This window comes from Chenopodium quinoa, unplaced genomic scaffold (genome assembly GCF_001683475.1).
Source record: "Chenopodium quinoa cultivar QQ74 unplaced genomic scaffold, ASM168347v1, whole genome shotgun sequence".
Lineage (NCBI taxonomy): Eukaryota > Viridiplantae > Streptophyta > Magnoliopsida > Caryophyllales > Amaranthaceae > Chenopodium > Chenopodium quinoa.
The window spans coordinates 3,697,203-3,714,172 of record NW_018744537.1 but is presented as its reverse complement, the minus strand read 5'-3'; the positions used below and the strand labels follow the sequence as shown (position 1 = coordinate 3,714,172).

The 16,970-nt window shown below is 35.7% G+C and overlaps 2 protein-coding genes and 1 long non-coding RNA gene across 3 annotated transcripts; 2 read left to right on the top strand and 1 right to left on the bottom strand.

Annotated features, from left to right (window-relative positions):
* The first annotated feature begins 1,029 nt into the window (after positions 1–1,029).
* LOC110698720 lies at positions 1,030–5,113 on the top strand. The gene is made up of 5 exons (XR_002506782.1): positions 1,030–1,411; positions 1,922–2,068; positions 2,999–3,057; positions 3,535–4,015; positions 4,147–5,113. It is a non-coding gene; the product is annotated as an uncharacterized LOC110698720 (long non-coding RNA).
* A 4,422-nt stretch (positions 5,114–9,535) lies between these two features.
* On the top strand, positions 9,536–10,708 carry LOC110698718 (stress-response A/B barrel domain-containing protein UP3-like). The gene has a single exon (XM_021876227.1). The coding sequence runs from the start codon at positions 9,814–9,816 to the stop codon at positions 10,570–10,572; it is 759 nt and encodes a 252-aa protein (XP_021731919.1). The 5' UTR covers positions 9,536–9,813; the 3' UTR covers positions 10,573–10,708.
* A 40-nt stretch (positions 10,709–10,748) lies between these two features.
* Positions 10,749–14,791, bottom strand: LOC110698717. Its single transcript, XM_021876226.1, has one exon. The coding sequence runs from the start codon at positions 14,213–14,215 to the stop codon at positions 11,006–11,008; it is 3,210 nt and encodes a 1,069-aa protein (XP_021731918.1). The 5' UTR covers positions 14,216–14,791; the 3' UTR covers positions 10,749–11,005.
* Positions 14,792–16,970: the final 2,179 nt, after the last annotated feature.

The window sequence follows — 16,970 nt, the reverse complement described above, 5'->3', positions numbered from 1 at the left end:
TTTGTCAACACAATTTACAAATGGTCAGCTGCTCAGATCTATAACTCATATAAAGATTAAAACTTCCATCAACATGCACTCTACTGTACTTATGAATAGTGAATCTTGGTGCTATTGTTAGAAAATAATTATGGGGATGAAAAATTAGGGACGTGTTTACACTGTCCTTAAAGCAATTTTAACCCCCACTATGATTGCTATGAGTTACCGGTTAATATGCTTCCAAAATTTTCCCTAAGTTCGAAATCAATTAAAGCAATGTACTCCCAAAGAACACTTTTGAGAACTATTAGAATAGAAAAAGAAGAAGATAAAAAGTGAAAAGTAAGTTAAAAACTTTGGAGCCATTAAAATATATAATGAACAGCCTTTCTAATCCAAGAGTCACTATTTCCAAAAAATAATTAATTAAGATGATATGACTTTTAATGAATAGTCACTATTATCCTAATCAATTTAACCGTAGGAAACTTACCGCTTACACTCGCCCGATCGGGCAAATAAACGGACAAATCTTTTAACTAGGCTCACGCCCGATCAGGCAAAGCCTGCCCGGTCGGGCCATCTATACTTCAGAAAATAAGTTTGCTCTCGCGCCCGACCGGGCTAACTTAGCTCTATCAGGCGAGCAAATATTATTTTCCAGAGTATATGTTCGCGTCCGACCGGGCAAAGCCCACCCGATCGGGCCCATGGTCATAAACCATTACACACGTTAAAATTTTGTTATGCTCCAAATATTAAACTAGCTTCAAGTTAAAATTTCCATTTAACCAATGAAGGAGCTTTATCCCAACATCAAATTAAATAGAATAGAGTAACTTATAGACTAGTTTCAAGCTAAACTTTTCTATTTAACCAATGTGGGAATTTTTTCCCAACATCAAGTTAAATAGAATAGAGTAAGCTAATATCCTCTATTCAACCAATGTGGGAGCTTTTCCAACAACAGGTTAAATAGAATTGAACAAGCTAACTTCTTCTATTCTACCAATATGGAACTTCCATCAACATTTAGCTATATAGACTAACCTATATAACCAACTTCTATTCTACCAATGTGGGACTAATTTCCCATCATTCACAAAACCTATTATGAAGACTGCTCTAACAGCTATTACTCTACTGCCCCCAACCCTTTTGTTATTTCCTCTTTAGTCGGTGTTTTTTCCCCATTTTCTGCTCCATCATTCATTTATGGCGGTGCTGCTTACTCTCTCCTTTGATCATTTCCTCTCCGTTCATTTCCTGCTCCATTTTCTTTCTCTCTCCTCCCTCCATTTTACAATTCTTGGGCATAGCTTACATCGCAAAAACGGAGTAGCAGCGGTGAAATCCAAGGGCGGTGTCTTAACAATTAGAAGAATTGGATGAAATACGACATCGCCAATCTCCTATCCAACAATTATAGGTACACTTGCCAAATTTCTCCTCTTTTTATAGCGTTTCTTAATTATTAAATATCTAGGTTTTCTTCGCTTTCAATCAGTTTTTTTTTTTTAAAACAACTTTCAATCAACTTTAGGCTAACCCTTTTATCGCCTTGCATCATCAGTTCATTACTCTTTAAAAAATGGAATTCATGGTTTGCTTAATCTCCTCTTTTCTTCCATTTTCTTAATTAGGAGAAGCTAACTTTACCAAAAAAAAAATTACATGACTGAAAAAAGTACCAAATTCCTTATGTAGTCTCTTATTTATTCCCAAATTCTTTGAAAAATCCAACAATAATCTAGGAAATCTATGAATTCATCGGCGAGGTTTTTTTTTTTAATTCATCGACAGTGAATCCAACAATAATCTAGGAAATCTATGAATTCATCGATAGTGAATCTTACCCGAACAATCCATAAGTATTGGGGTTTTTTATTTTTATTTTAATGAAGGGTTGTGTCTGATTATTAATTGATGGTTTTGCTAGAACGACGATGACAAAGTCAGAATTCCATGAGTTGCTGTCGTGTCAGAGGTGTTCGGAATTTTGCTGATCTAAATTGGAATATGGTTACCAGCGTTTCAGGAAGTGAGTTTGATGGTGGTCGTTCTGCTGCTCAGAGTTTTACTGGTGGTAAGGAAAGTGTTAGTATTAGTCTCCCTTAATTATAGTTCTGATGGTTGTTTTTTTGGAAAGTTTTTTTATCTTTGATTTGCATGATTTGGTGCTCTCATTTTGTGAATTTTATGATGTTTTGTGTCATATGTTATATGCTTTATATAGATATGAGCTAATTTGGGTAGCGTTTTGAGAAATGGGAGATTTTGAGATGATTATCCACCTTTTGGGGCAAATTGAAGAGCAAGTGAGTGATTTGCTTATCCTGAATTGACTATTAAATTGTTGGATTCGTGGGGTTTTTTCTGGTGCTGATTGCATTGGCAATTGTTCCCATTCATCCTTTGTCTTCTTCTCACTCATACCTTGCCAAAGTTGGGGCTTTTTGAATTATTGTATGCTTTTCCTCCCCTTCCCCCCCACCCTTCCTCCCTTTTTGGGTAGGGTATTTCTGCTCAGGTACATGTATCAAAGTGTTTTAATACATCGTTTTTAGGTTGGTTTGTATGTATTTGGGAGGGATGTCTGTGTACAGATTTGTCTATGTCCAAGTATTAGCTTTTTAATTTTAATGCATCATATTATTGGTCCAAAACAAGTGTTAATTATCTACAACTCTTTGTTATTGTCTGAATATTTAGTCATATGCTATTAAGAGTCACAACTTGCATGTGGCTACTCTTGTCACCTCCTGTTTGAAAAGTGCAAAAAAAAAAAAAAAAAAAAAAAAAAAAACTGCATTTAACCTCACACTCACTCTCATCCTCACGGGCCTCACCCCCTCACAGTTACAGTCAAGTGTTGAACTGTCATCTTTTTCCATACTCTACCACCGATATAAATGCATAATCCTCTGTATCTTGTAATTTTGCAGGTTGTAAATAGATTTTTGTTTTAAATTTGTTATGGTGGATTGAATTGATTTTTTGTTGTTGCCCTCTTTAGGTCCAAACCACAGTCAATGTTGATATTACCGGACTCCTGAGAAGCAAGGATTTCTCTTGGTTATCTCTTACTCCTTAAATTTGCTTTGGGTTTTGTATTTTAATGCTTATTTTTCTATCAAATGCGTGCAAATTTTGGTTTTAGTTTAGGCATATTGTGGCTTAACTGCCTTTGTTCCAAGTTGCATGTCTTTTTCAGATTTAGCTGTGCAACTGTTTAGTTAATTGAATTTTTTTTCTAAGATTTGTTTGGATTCTTAATAGACTTGGTTTATGTTTAAGCAATTTGTCTGTGAATGTGACTGTTAATTGTGAAAGGTTCTCAATGTAAATTAGATTCTTTATTTCATCTGAAGTAATAATTTAAATTTGGTAATACGGAATGGCTAAAAGGTTCACTTGCTTATTCTTTGTAAACGTCTTCAGGCAAAAGCTATGCATGATGCTTGCTGCTCTTACTGCAACCTATGTCAATTGTTTAATGTCGTTATAAGTAGTTTGGTTTACTGCTGACATGCTTAGGTTCTTGGAATGCAGATCAAGAACCATTGCAGACTAATCCAAATTTAGAGGAGGGTTTTTGCCGAGCTCTGTTGTGCCGTTTACGATTTCGTAAGGTCTTAACTTATATACTCTTGCTACATTTATAAATTCCCCTAATTGCCAATCTTACATCAGACCATCAGGAGAAATGTGACAAGAGAGACTTGAGTGTTGTGCTATTTTGGATTTGTTTTTTGCTCTGCCACTTAAGCTTGTATACAGTATAATACAATGGCCCTGGATGTTTTCCGTTATTTGCCTTCTCTGCATATATTGAGAGGACAATCGTTCTTATTGATGACCTTTGATCTTTCATGTCTTTTTATTTACGGATACATCAAGCTCTGCAATATTCTTCGGAATCCATGCCTCTATTTATGTTGCTGTGTGCTAATGCATGTGTAAAATTTATTTTAAGTGTAATACCCAATACAAATTCACTAACATAGTGACTAAATTGCAATTTTCAGGGAAGGTAAAGCTTTTGGTTAAGAATTTTTTGGCATATAATAAGATTTTGCCTCAAATTTTTGTTCAATTTGATGGTTGCATTAAATAATCAAACCTATAGTGTAATGAGACTTCATTTTTCATTGTGTGTTGCAGCATTACTACCACCTTCTTATGTGCTTGAAGGAACCCCAAGGCAAAGGCTTTGAGTTGGCAAAAAAACATATTTTATCTTGCTTATTAGAGCTGGAACAAATGCAAAAATCAGCTGAGTTTCTGAGGTCTATAGGATGCTTGACAATTGATGAGTCAATTTTATATATATTTTTATTCCCCATCCCAAGGTCATATTTGTGCTTATTTGAGCTCTACCGAGCTATTTTTATTACTAATATACGTTTTCTAGTGTTTTTGTAGAGTTGGTATTATTTTACAGGAATTTGTAGAATTATGCTAATTTCCCTAGCTTATTGAGCCACTACGAAAACATTAAAGTCGGATCGTATTTTATGACCGTATATTTAAAGCCCAAGGTCGAGCTAATTAATTTTGATTAGGTGATTAAGGGCTCGACTTGTAAAGAAGTCTAAGATTTAAAAGCTAGTGTATGGAATATGGACCAACCGATCAAACAAATGAAGGGTTAAAAGAGCTCAAGTCAAAGAAAGAAGCCCAAATAATATCTTATATTGTTGCCGGGCCTAATTGGGTGAGGTTCATTCTGGGCTGTCAAAATCATAGCAATATATCTTGTAATCTTGGTATCATCATCGTGGGAATGCACGTGATTGTTGGGCTGCTTAAGGACTTTGATTACTAGATTTATTTTGGCAGGTTTATTATTAGTTTTAGTGAAGCTAGGTTTACTTTTCTTAGTGGACTTTTAATAGGATTCCTTTTCTTTATAAGAGGAGGAGTGGTAGACTAGTTACGAGGGGTAGTATTAGTTTCCTTCCCTTTTTAAGTTAGTTTAGTTTTCTTTTCATACATATTAAGATTCATTAGTTTATTTTAATACTATTATTCTTCTTATTTTAATTATTACTTTTGATTATGTTTCCTTTAATTGTCTTGTTTAGTTTAGATTTAATTATGTGTGACTAGATTTATTTTTAGGGTTGTGGGGATCCATGAATAATACGAAAGGGTAATATATTATTGTTGATTATTGATGATTGATTAATTTTCTATTGATTGATTTAATACTATGCAATTAGATTAGGCCTGGTTTAATTGTATGAGTTTTGCAATATTGATTCGAGATTCGAGAGATGAGAATTGATGTTTAGGCTTAGTTTCAATAGACATGTTAATCTATAAATGGTTAAGTCAAGATTCGAGAGATGCGATTTAATATCGGTAGATTAATTCTGTGATTATAATACGTAGTGAAAGCCCTTTATAATCTGGTTAATTTATGCATTAATGATTGATTGTTATTTTTACCCTGGAGTATTATTTATTGGTGAACCTATACCCTAGATCTTTTATTATTGATTATTCCCTCGTTTAATTTGCTTAGTTTAATTATTAGTATAATTCACACATTACAAATTGGCTACTCTATAATTTAGATTATAATAATTAATTAGGAGTAAAAGAACATTGTTTCTCGGTGGATTCGACCCTACTTCCCTATCTATTTTAGTTAGAGGACTTAGGAATTACTTTTGATTAGGTGATATGACTAGAGCCTGTCAACAATATTGTTCTGTTAAGTGTTTCGTGTATTTATTACAGTACTTTTTTTTTTTTTTTGGGAATTTTGAAGATTATAAATTGCTGAAATTATATTTATTATTATGAAATACTTCTTTTAAATTATTACACCACTTGTCTTTAAGGGAAATTTTACAAATATTACACCATATTCAATTTGACAGTCAACATTTACCACCACGTTATTTATCAGGATAGTAACTTTAGGTTTCTTCTAACGTGGAATATTGTACCAATCGATTTCATAATCTCGAGTTGTAATTAATATAATATTTGTTTCACAACAAAGATACGTCTTTCATCTATATGTGAAGTAAATGGAACCATAGAAGGAGAGTGATAGAATGAGTTAGCAAAGAGGTAGTAGTGGGAAGAAGACATCTAGAAAGAGGGATAAGGGGAAAAGAAGGAGATAGATGATGGAAGTACAGAGTTAAGAAGACAAATTGGTACAAAACTCTGTAAGAGAATGACAATAGATGTTGAAAAAATGCAGAATTACAAAATGAAGATTTAGGGTAAGAGTAAGGAGCATCAGAAAACCCCATGAATAGGAAAAACTTGTAGGCCATGTATGCAATTTAAGGTAAGGACTGGAGCATCGGTTCATTAACTCGGTTAAGCATGTTAGCGAGAGAGAGAGAGAGAGAGAGAGAGAGAGAGAGAGAGACTTGTAGGTTACGAAGCTATTAAAAGGAGTAAGAAGGAGAAAAGGAATAAAGAGATGGGGATGGAGAAAAATAGAGTGTTTAGGGAAATAAAGAAAGGAGGGGGATTCCTTTAACCTGTATGCAATTGTATATGCAATTGACCAGCACAAACTTAATTGACCAGCACAAACTTATTGCATATACAATTGCACCCGAGATAGTTCTTCCATTTAAATGAATCCAAGTCACATACATTGAACAATCATACAATTTGAAAAATCTTACCCGAACAACCCATAATAATGCACCTACAAATTTAGGTGTACAAAATTGCGAGAAAGAGAGAGAACGAAGAGTTGGAAAAGAATTGAGAGAGAGAGAGAGAGAGAGAGAGAGAGAGAGAGGGGGGGGGGGTTTAGAAGAGAGAAAAATAATGCGATAAAGAGAGAAAGAGATAGAGTGATAATGAACGAGAGGGACCGAGTAAGAGATAGCTTAATTGATAAAGAGAGAGAGAGGGGGAGGCTGAAAGAGTGAGGGAGATAAAGAGAAGTCGGGTGAGATAAAAGGGTAGGGGGGAGTGGGGCTAAGGGGAGAGGGAGCAAGTACAACTTAATACTTTTCACAGCCTCTTAGAGGATAGAACAAGGACAAGAAAGATTAGGAAAGAAAGAGAGTGGGAGAAAGAGTTTGGGCCAATAAAGGAAGGAATGAGTGAGAGAAGAGCAAGTCGACCAATAACTTTCAAATCCATAGAAAAAGAACAATTAAGACAAGGTAGGGGAAATGAAAAGGGAAAAGAGAGACGGACACTTTAGGACAATAAAGAAATGTAAAGGTGGGACTTGTTCCCCTATTACTTGCTTCTTATCGCCTTTTTTAAATTATTCTTTTTTTTCCACTCATTTTCATTTTACTCTACTGTTCGAAACTAATAAGACACTTTTGTAGAAGATGAGTGATTACTTTTAGAGATACATGTTTAATTAAATAACGAGATTTAAATTCAACTTAATCTACTACTCAGAACCCTAAAACCTCTTTCGTAAAATAATACAATCAGGTTTGTATCTGACCTAGGGCAGCCGGGGCGGCCGCCCAGGCCCACGGACAGAAGGCCCCATTCTTGTTAGTACTTTAGGCCACTTACGTAGTGATTATAAAAATGTGGAAGCATGTGTTCTACAGTAGTGCGTGTGGCTAGGTGGTTTGTTATATTTGATAATACTTGGAGGGAATCGGGGTTCGAGCCCCATAAAATGCTTTTTTCAAATTATTTTTCTTCAACATTTTTTTTTTGACAGGTTTTTGATGAAGTATCTTATAATAGGATTTTTGTTAATATATTTTGTTTTCAATATCTTATAAAAGATATGAAGTTCATGCTTTCCCTCCATTATTTAATTAAAATCCCAATCTACAAAAAAGCCCATTGAAATTAGATACATCTATTAAAAAAAAGAAAAAAAGATAACATCATACTATCTAGCTAGCTATTTGAACTTTTATCCAATTGAAAGAAATCTTAATCCATAATTCAATATGTAATTCAATTCATATTATAAAATAACTTAATCATCCTTAATGAACCATAATCATTTTCCATTTTTCAGTTTTTACGTAATATAGTTGCATCCCAAATTTATATTATAATAGTAAAAATGGTGTAATAGATTATGAGTAAATCAGTGAACAATTTCATTTGTTGGAGAGAATTGATCATAGTATTGTTTGTTTTGGTAGATGAGACATTTGTATCTACAGTGACTACATAGAGTTATTGTTATTGTCCTTTATAGGTATTTTTAAAAAAGTTATATATTAGTACGGAGTAGTATTTGTTTACTAATGTTATATGCTATCGTACAATATATTTATTAATTTTACATTGTATGCAAGTTGATATTTTGTTAAATTTTTTCAAAGAAGCTATAATCAAATTATTTGTCCATATAATAAAAAGAATTGTTTCCTATATTACAAAACCTAAGAATTAAATTTGGGGCCCCAATATATTATGTCGCCAATGGGCCTCTGAAATCTCAGAAACGACCCTGAATACAATAACAACTTACTTATGTTAATTAAAAAACAATCTTGAAGATAACGATTAAGTGAATAGAACTTATAATTATCATAAACTTATAAATTAGATTGTAATAAACATGTATCAAAAACATTTTTATTGCTCAATTCATATACAATTGCATCGATTAATCCCCTAAATTATGGTTGAGCAAAACTATTTGAAAACCCGAAAACCGATCTGTATCTGATCCGAAAATTATGGATAACCAATCCGAAAAAATCGAATATCGAATATTCAAGATAATCACACACGATTAACATTAACCAAATTACATATCGTAGTGTTGGGGGCACGCGCATTTGCGCGCCAACAACTAGTTATAGAAAATATGGTAGGTTGCCACTTTGCAAGTCAAAGTTCTAGAAGAAGAAAAAATTACAATGTGAATTCAGTTATTACCTCAACAAAAACATTTCTACAACAAGCTAACAACACGGTAATACTCAAAACAGCTAAGAGCCTATGATGCTATGATAGCCACCGGCCACTGCCACCAATATTGGCTGACTACTACTAGAGGTCTAGTGCTGCTTAATTCAATAATGACCGTCTATTAAATGTGCCTTAACGTTTTTATGATTATTTGTGAATACTACACAACAATACAAATCCTTTATCTGAAGTCTTAATCTTAAGTTCTTAAACCAATGAGTACCTCGTAATTTTTTACTTTTTTAAAAGTAATCATTGATTCATTGAGTAAATTGTAGATCAACATGTCACTGCACTGGCAATTTGACCACATCGTAATTATAGGTGTAAATTCAGGTGTGTTATTCTTAGTTACTGTATATAAGATACAAGTTAAAACCTGAATTGAGTTTTTGTTTAGATGGATTTTAAATCAGATTGATTAAGTTTTTGATACCTCTACTCTAGAGGTGATCAACATTGGCCCGGTCTACTAGTCTGACCCGATCCGGCCTGAATATGGGGCGGGTTTAGACAAGCCTAAAAATGCATTTTTAATTTAAAATCCAAACTCGACCCGAAAAAAGCCAGCTTTGGTCCGACAATTCCGCTACTTTTTTTGCGGGTTTGGGCACGAGGAATTATGTTAAGGCCCGGCCCGAATTTTGATCGCCTCAGTCTACTCGTGCATAGAAGTGTTAAAACCACATCCGACTCGATTCAATCCGAAAAATATTGAATTCAAATTTTGACTCGCGTGGACATTTAACATGACTCAATTTTAAAATTGGACCCGACCCCACCTCATTGAACCCAATCTGAACATTCGAATTAACATTTTTATGTGCAATTTTTTGGGAGGAAAAAAAAAAATAAATCCAAAACTCCATAGAGCTCTGAACTCCCAGTCAGGCAGTCACACTCACTCACTCACTGACTAATCGAAAACCCGAAATGCAGTGCGCAACCACTCCCCCACAATTCACCTCACCCACCACCCACTTCACCACGCGCCGCCCTCTCCTCCGCCGCCATTCTCTCTCCTACACCCGCGCCACAATGTCCACCACCATCGAACACATCGTCCTCTTCAACATCAAACCCACCGCAAACACCACCCAACTCTCCACCATGCTCACCGCTCTCAACTCTCTCACCACTCTCCCCATGGTCCTCCACCTCTCCGCCGGCAAACTCCACCGGAACCGCTCTTCCTCCCTCTCCTTCACCCACTTACTCCACTCTCGTTACCGCACCAAACAAGACCTTGCCGACTACTCCTCTCACCCCGATCATCTATCCGCTGTTCGAACCTGCGTTTTGCCCATTTGTGATGACCTTATGGCCGTCGATTGGGTCGCCGAGAATCTCGATGGTCCGATTGGGGTTAAACCTGGATCCGCCATTAGAGTTCAGTTGATTAAGCTTAAAGAAGATGTTGAAGAGGGGAAAAAGGGGGAAGTTATTCAAGTGATTAGCGGATTGAAGGGGAGTTTTAGCGGAATTGAACAATTGACTGTTGGTGAGAATTTTTCGCCGGAGAGAGCTAAAGGGTTTGAGATTTGCTCAATTGGGGTTTTTGGTGGGATTCATGAATTGGATTCTTTGGAGACGAATTCTGATATTGGTAATGAGAAAGATAAGGTAAGGGATTCTATTGATTCTCTTGTTATTGTTGATTATGTTGTTCCGAATCGACCGGCTAGTGTTTGATTCATGATTTCAAGATCATATATTAACATTTTGATCATGTAATATTGGCAGCATTTTATGGGTGTTTCACTGCCTGTTCATTACAAGACTTGTAAATTGTAACTCAACACTGGAGGTGTTTAAGCCTTTTAAGATATTGCTTGAAAAATATTCAAAGTTTAACTTGTTAAATTTTAGAAAATGGCCAATTATTTTTTGACGACATAATATAGAAATGAGGCCTAATTAAGAGTTTGAACAAGAAAGATTTTCCAAACAGAGCATTCTAACGATCTTAATCTATGCTAAACCCGAAAACAACAAGACTAAATGAGAACTTTAATCCGTGTATATTGTTTGTATTGAAAACTAATCACTGTATCAGATAAGGGAGAAAGTACAAAATTAACTCAGTTAATGAGGGAGCTAAGAGTTGTCTGATATAATACATACATCACTCTTCACTCTCTTGAGCATTCCTTTTATTGGTACCAGAAACGAGCTCAGCTTCAACTGGCTGAGTAGGCAGCCTCTCATACTTTCTTGATCCAGAAGGAAGTATATGCTTCCCCAGAGCCAGAGTGTTTCTGATCTTCTCCTGGTTCCACCGTTGCTGTATATACACTATTACTGCAAGGCCTATTGCCAAAACAGGTATAGCAATGTCCCCAAACTCAGAGTAAAAATCAAAATTTCGGTTCACAAACTCATATTCCTCTGAGAAAAATGGATTAGATACTGGACCTCTAATAAAATCATACACGTGAGGAAGAAGTCTGACAACAGTGATACCCACGTAATATGATTTCCGAAGAGGCTTACAGTTTATCTGCCATAAAATGTTTCCAATCAACTGCGGAAGAAGGAAGAGATCTTGAAGCAAACCTATGTACTCCTGAAAAAGAGTTTCCCAAGGCTTCAATGTGTGAGGGATTCCTGTTGTGTCCACATATTGCTCTTTCCAAGTAGGCGTTTGGCCAGTCTTCAAGGAATGGGAAATTAAAGCAATTATATACCCAACAATGTGTATGACCAAAGTAATAACAAGAACTCGTTTTTCAGTTGGAATCCGGTGTGTCTCAGTAGAATTCTGTGAGAGTAACTTGACACGAGAAATCCACACTTTTTGGCAGAGCCTAACAGTAAGTAGAAGACACACCAGCACAAGAAGCTTCACAACATAGTCTATTACCTTGATCCACTCACTCCTCTCAAGATCATAAGAAGCTTCAGAATCCTCCAAATTGTTGTTCCGTGAAAGAGCTTGTACACCAATAACAAGAGGAAGAGCGTATCCAATGACTTGACTTCCTAGCATGACAAGAGACATGTAAGGAAGAGAACTTGCAGAATCTCTTGTATAAATAAGTTGGCTCAGTATGCAACCAATGGCAATAGAGAGGGTCAAAATCTTGAGAATCCCCTCAAAGCCACTCCGAGAAAGAATATCTACTCTCTGCTTTCTGTACATTATAGGAAGAGAGAGAAGCTTGACTGGCTGAAAGTAGAAAGGGTCGTCCTCTGTCCTTTTACTGGATATGGAAACGCTAGCTGTTGGAGTAACTAGCCATTGAGCTGTAGTGGGCGGATATGAAATAACTACTTCAATCAAACAATCGAGGCCGCCTTCAAGGTCCGTGCTCTCATATAACACCTTCCATGAGGCCCTGACATCTCTGCAACCAATTAAATACATTCTCCCGACATGTTGATCATAAATTCCCTCCAGAAACAGCATAGAAAAGTTCCTATAAGGTCCTCCCCTGAGCTTTAACTGAGTGGAAACATTCAAAAGCAACTGCCTCTCAGTGTATGCAGCCTTTGTGTGGTAAGGAGTTTCAAGGCTAGCCGTGGAGTCATTTGAGAACCAGTTACGCCCAAACATGGGACCAAGAGAAAGCACCTCCATCTCAATCTCAGTTCTTGAAGGCTGAGAAACAGGTATAGGATCAGGGACAGCTGATACATGAAGTGTAAGGTCTTCTGCAAGAAGTCTGAGACTTTCAGAATAATCCTCCGAGTCCTGGAGTTTAGGAAATGTCAGCAATGATTTCTTGATGACAGTTCCAAAATTGAAAGGCTCGTATTTCTCCAGTATAGCTCCTGCAGCATCAATTTTTGAATAGTGATAAAATGGCTGTGCATATTTGTAACTGTCGGAAATGTAATCCAAGCTCTGATAAAGCATTTCAAGTGACAAAGGGAAGTAAGGGGGATTGCTCTTCTCGATACTTGATATGCTACCAAGAAGAATGCTTCTTTGTTTAATGGAGAATGACCGAGGTATGTACAAACAAATTCGAGAACCGCAGTAATCACCTTCTACACCCACAACTCCAAGGCAACCAATCATGCAAAGTTGTCCAGTGGAAGAATTCCAGATCCCCTCAGCAACAAGCGTCATATTTCCCAATCCACTTCTTTGATTTTCGATGAACAGAATGTTGGGAGCATCAAAGGCTCTAAATACTGCAGAAACCCTTGCCATGAGACCATTATCCCGTGTTTTTCTAGTTGCACAGATAATGTTGTGCACAAGAATTCTCACATCCTTGAAGCCTCCATCTGTACTGTTTATCTGTTTATCTGAAGCAAAAGGACCAAACTTGCTACAAAAATCCTCAGTGCCATTGCATTGCCAATGAGGCACAACTACAAAAGCCCCATCAATGGAATTTCTTGTAAATGTTGAACAAAAGTCAGCACCCTTGTACGGCTCTATGCCGCTACTTATGGAAGTATCTGAGTACGGATATGGATTACATGCCTTTGCTATAATCTCATCAGAGCTAAATTCATAGTCACGAGTATTAGCTTGCATCTGAGATGTGATTTTAACTTTATCAAAGTACTTTGGGCTTGATTTCGAGTTCAAACTCCGCATCTCACCTTGAATGGCCCTGTGCTTTAGACTAGCTTTCTTTGGAAAGTTAAGAACGATTAGGATTTGCTCATCCTGCAATAGAGATGGCTGATTATCACTTGAGCCTGAATCACTAGAATCAGGCTGACGGGAAGGCAGCATGGTGCTACCCAACAAACACAGCATTCTCTCCCCACCATTTTTTCTCGATTCAGCATATACTCCTTGGAGACTAATAAGAAGCTGAGAATGTTGGCTCCACATGGAAAATTCTGGGCCTTTTAGCACTTGTTCACTCATAGTGGCCAAAGGAAGACTGGAGGTAATCACCAAATAAAGATAGCCATTGACAACTACGGTCTTTTTAGACCGATGAGCACCGCTAAGGGCGCTAACATCAGTCAATTTAAAAGATACAAGCTTATATGGCGGCATCAAACGAGAAGAGTTGTATACATCATAATCATAACTAGATGACATTCTCGGTGGTCTATCATCAAATGGCAACAAAGGTGCACTATTTCCTTCTTGTTCCCAATCTCCATTATCAAAGAAAATCTCTTTCTTAATTTTACTAATTACATTGTCATCAATTCTCAGTTCAGTAGCAGATGCTATGACTTTAGAACATGCCTTTTTCACTTCATCTAACCGATCATATTGGGGGGCTCTTCTAACATCATCATCTTCCACCTCAGATTCGGCATCCACGAAATCCAAATCGAATTTGCAACTCGTAAACCCAATCAACAAAACCACTAACAACAATACATGTAGAGTCCAAATTGGCAAAACCCTCATGATCAACTACTCAATTCATACAAATTAACCAAAATAGATATAAACCCACTTCAGAAAATGCAATTAACCACTAATCTTGCACAACCCAGTTGCTCAAATCCACAAATTCACATGATATCAAAGTCTCCCTAATTATCAGTTGCAGCAAAAGTACTAATTTCAAGGGTTTGGTCAAACACCCAGAATCTAAGATCTTGATTTATAGCTATCAAAGTATCTAATTCGACAAATTAAGCAATGATCTAAAATCACAAATGATACTAAATACAGTAAATTTGAGCATAAATTTAGAGTAAAACTGACCTTAAACAATCTTTATGAATCTGAAAATCAAGGGCTCAAGAACTGTTGGATTCACTTATAATGTTGTAATTGAAGGTAAATGAGTATAAAGTGTGAAGTATATAGTTTTAGTGAGTAGGTTGGAGGAAAGAATGTTGGAGAAGCGCATGGAGTGAGGGAGTGAAGTTGAAGAAAGCTGAAAGAAAGATGATGGCGTAACAACTACTCGTACCGCAATTATTTTTTGGTCTGATTTTGGAGTTCGGACACAATGACACATCATTCAGTAAATGGTTGACTTTGTTCCTCACACCAAGTCTTGTAGGGAAAAAAACTTTGTTTTTAAAAAAGTCAAAAAAAATTGTTTACCCGGGTAAACAACCCGTTACTAACAAAGAGTAGTGATAAATACTTAATTAGTGAGAGTAGAATTCAAGTCAACAAGATAATTAACCGAGTAACTTGGATAACTTAATATCAAGATGACCTCTTGAATACTAAACCAACAAATACATTCAGCCATTCCTTTATGTCATTGTTGAAGTATAAGCTTCCCAAACAACACATGTAAGTGTCTCACATTGAGAAAAGAAGAGAAAGTTAAAGTTAAACACTTAATAAGGTTAAGGAGCTATTCCTCCTATTGCCATATGGTTTTGGAATGGAACCCCTTTAATCTTGTGAAGTGGACTCTCTTTCTTAATTTGCGGGTGTAGCCCTAACCCGTATTTGATAGTCACAAATCTCATAACCAACATGCTCACTATAAACCAGCAGCATTATCAAAAGCAAATCTTGCAAAATGTGTCTTTTGCATAGAATAATGGCAGGCACAGCACAAGTTTAATTCCATTAACTATCATGATCTTTCAATTACATTGAATTCAAGTACTCTTCTTGTGACTATATCACATATATATGAAGCACAGAAGCAATTAAAGAGTAGTAAACTTTTATGAAAAAGTTGTTACAATAGCTCATACATATCAATATAACATTAACCTGGCCTTTAGCTCGAGGCACATATGTATCACACAATTAAGACCTCTCAGTCGCAAGATCGAGCACATACATACATACATACATACATACATACATACATACATACATACATACATACATACATACATACATACATACATATCAATGCTTTCAAACCAGTTTCTTACCTGTATTTGTGGTGTTCAATTCGCACGCTTCAATTCTGATCTTGTAACTGCTTAAGTTCATCCAAGGCTTGACTCAGGCCTACCTTTGCTTAGCTTCAAGAGTAAACGTGTTAAATTAAACTTGATTAATTTAATTAGTTATTAAAAGTTTAAAACCAATCATGTACAGCATGTTAATTATTCATTGGCATACAGATATACTTGTAAATTAAATTTCAAAGCATGCATTATTATGATGGAGGAAAAGCCACTGCACGTCTGTCTAATTTAATTATGATGAAATGGATGTGGAAACCACGTCTGTTTGATTATATATAACTAAATTATATATTCTACACTATCTGGCTTTATTATAAATGGTTGATCCAATTCGAACCACTAATTAACTTCATCCAATCAAACTCCATCAATCTCCCATATAACAACAACAATAAGAAAATGAGTCAAAGTCACAAAGTGTATGGTGGTGGTATTGATAGCCATGGTAATAATGCAGCCAATGCTTGTCACGGCCTTCGCCGGCGGCTTAGCCGATGGTATTAGCTGCGCGTTTAATGATATATTTGGTGGTCGAGCTTGCCAGCAGAGGGATTATTCACCACCACCAGTAATAATTATAAATCAACAACCAGCAGTAGCCCCAGTAGTAGTAGATCCATATGGTCCTGGATATTATGATCCTGCACTTTATCCAGGTGGACGACCATAATTATTTTTTTTTACTGTTAAATTTATATTTGATATTTTCATTTTATTTTTCATACATGTAATACTAGCTGTTTAGTGTTTACGTGTTTCTTGTTTCTTATTTTTCGACCAACTCTTGAGTTCACACACCCTCTGAAACAACTTCTTGTTTCTTATTTTCATTCAACATTATGTATGTTATAAATTGTAAAGCAAATTACAAGTTTACAATGTCATTGATTATTGTTTATTTTTTTGGTCACTATGTTAATTTTATTTCATGAATGATGATAAGATTATTGTTTAGCATAAAATAAGTGTGAATCGATCAATAATTAGTACATACAAAAGAGGTTTTAAGGCCAATAACAGTACAAGTTAGAAAACGAAATAAAATTAGCATCCCCAATCTCCTCCATCAAATTATTAAAACTAGATTAAAAAAAAAAAAAGAGTATTCGTCTTATTGATTGATTTGATTCCTTATAGACCTAGCTACTTCATTGTCCAAAACTCTAATTTTCCTAACTTTAATTAATTCTCAGTTTTCCAATTTTCATCTATTTTTTATTTCTTTAATTTCTATTTCACAAGTCATACAACTATACAAGTCTCAA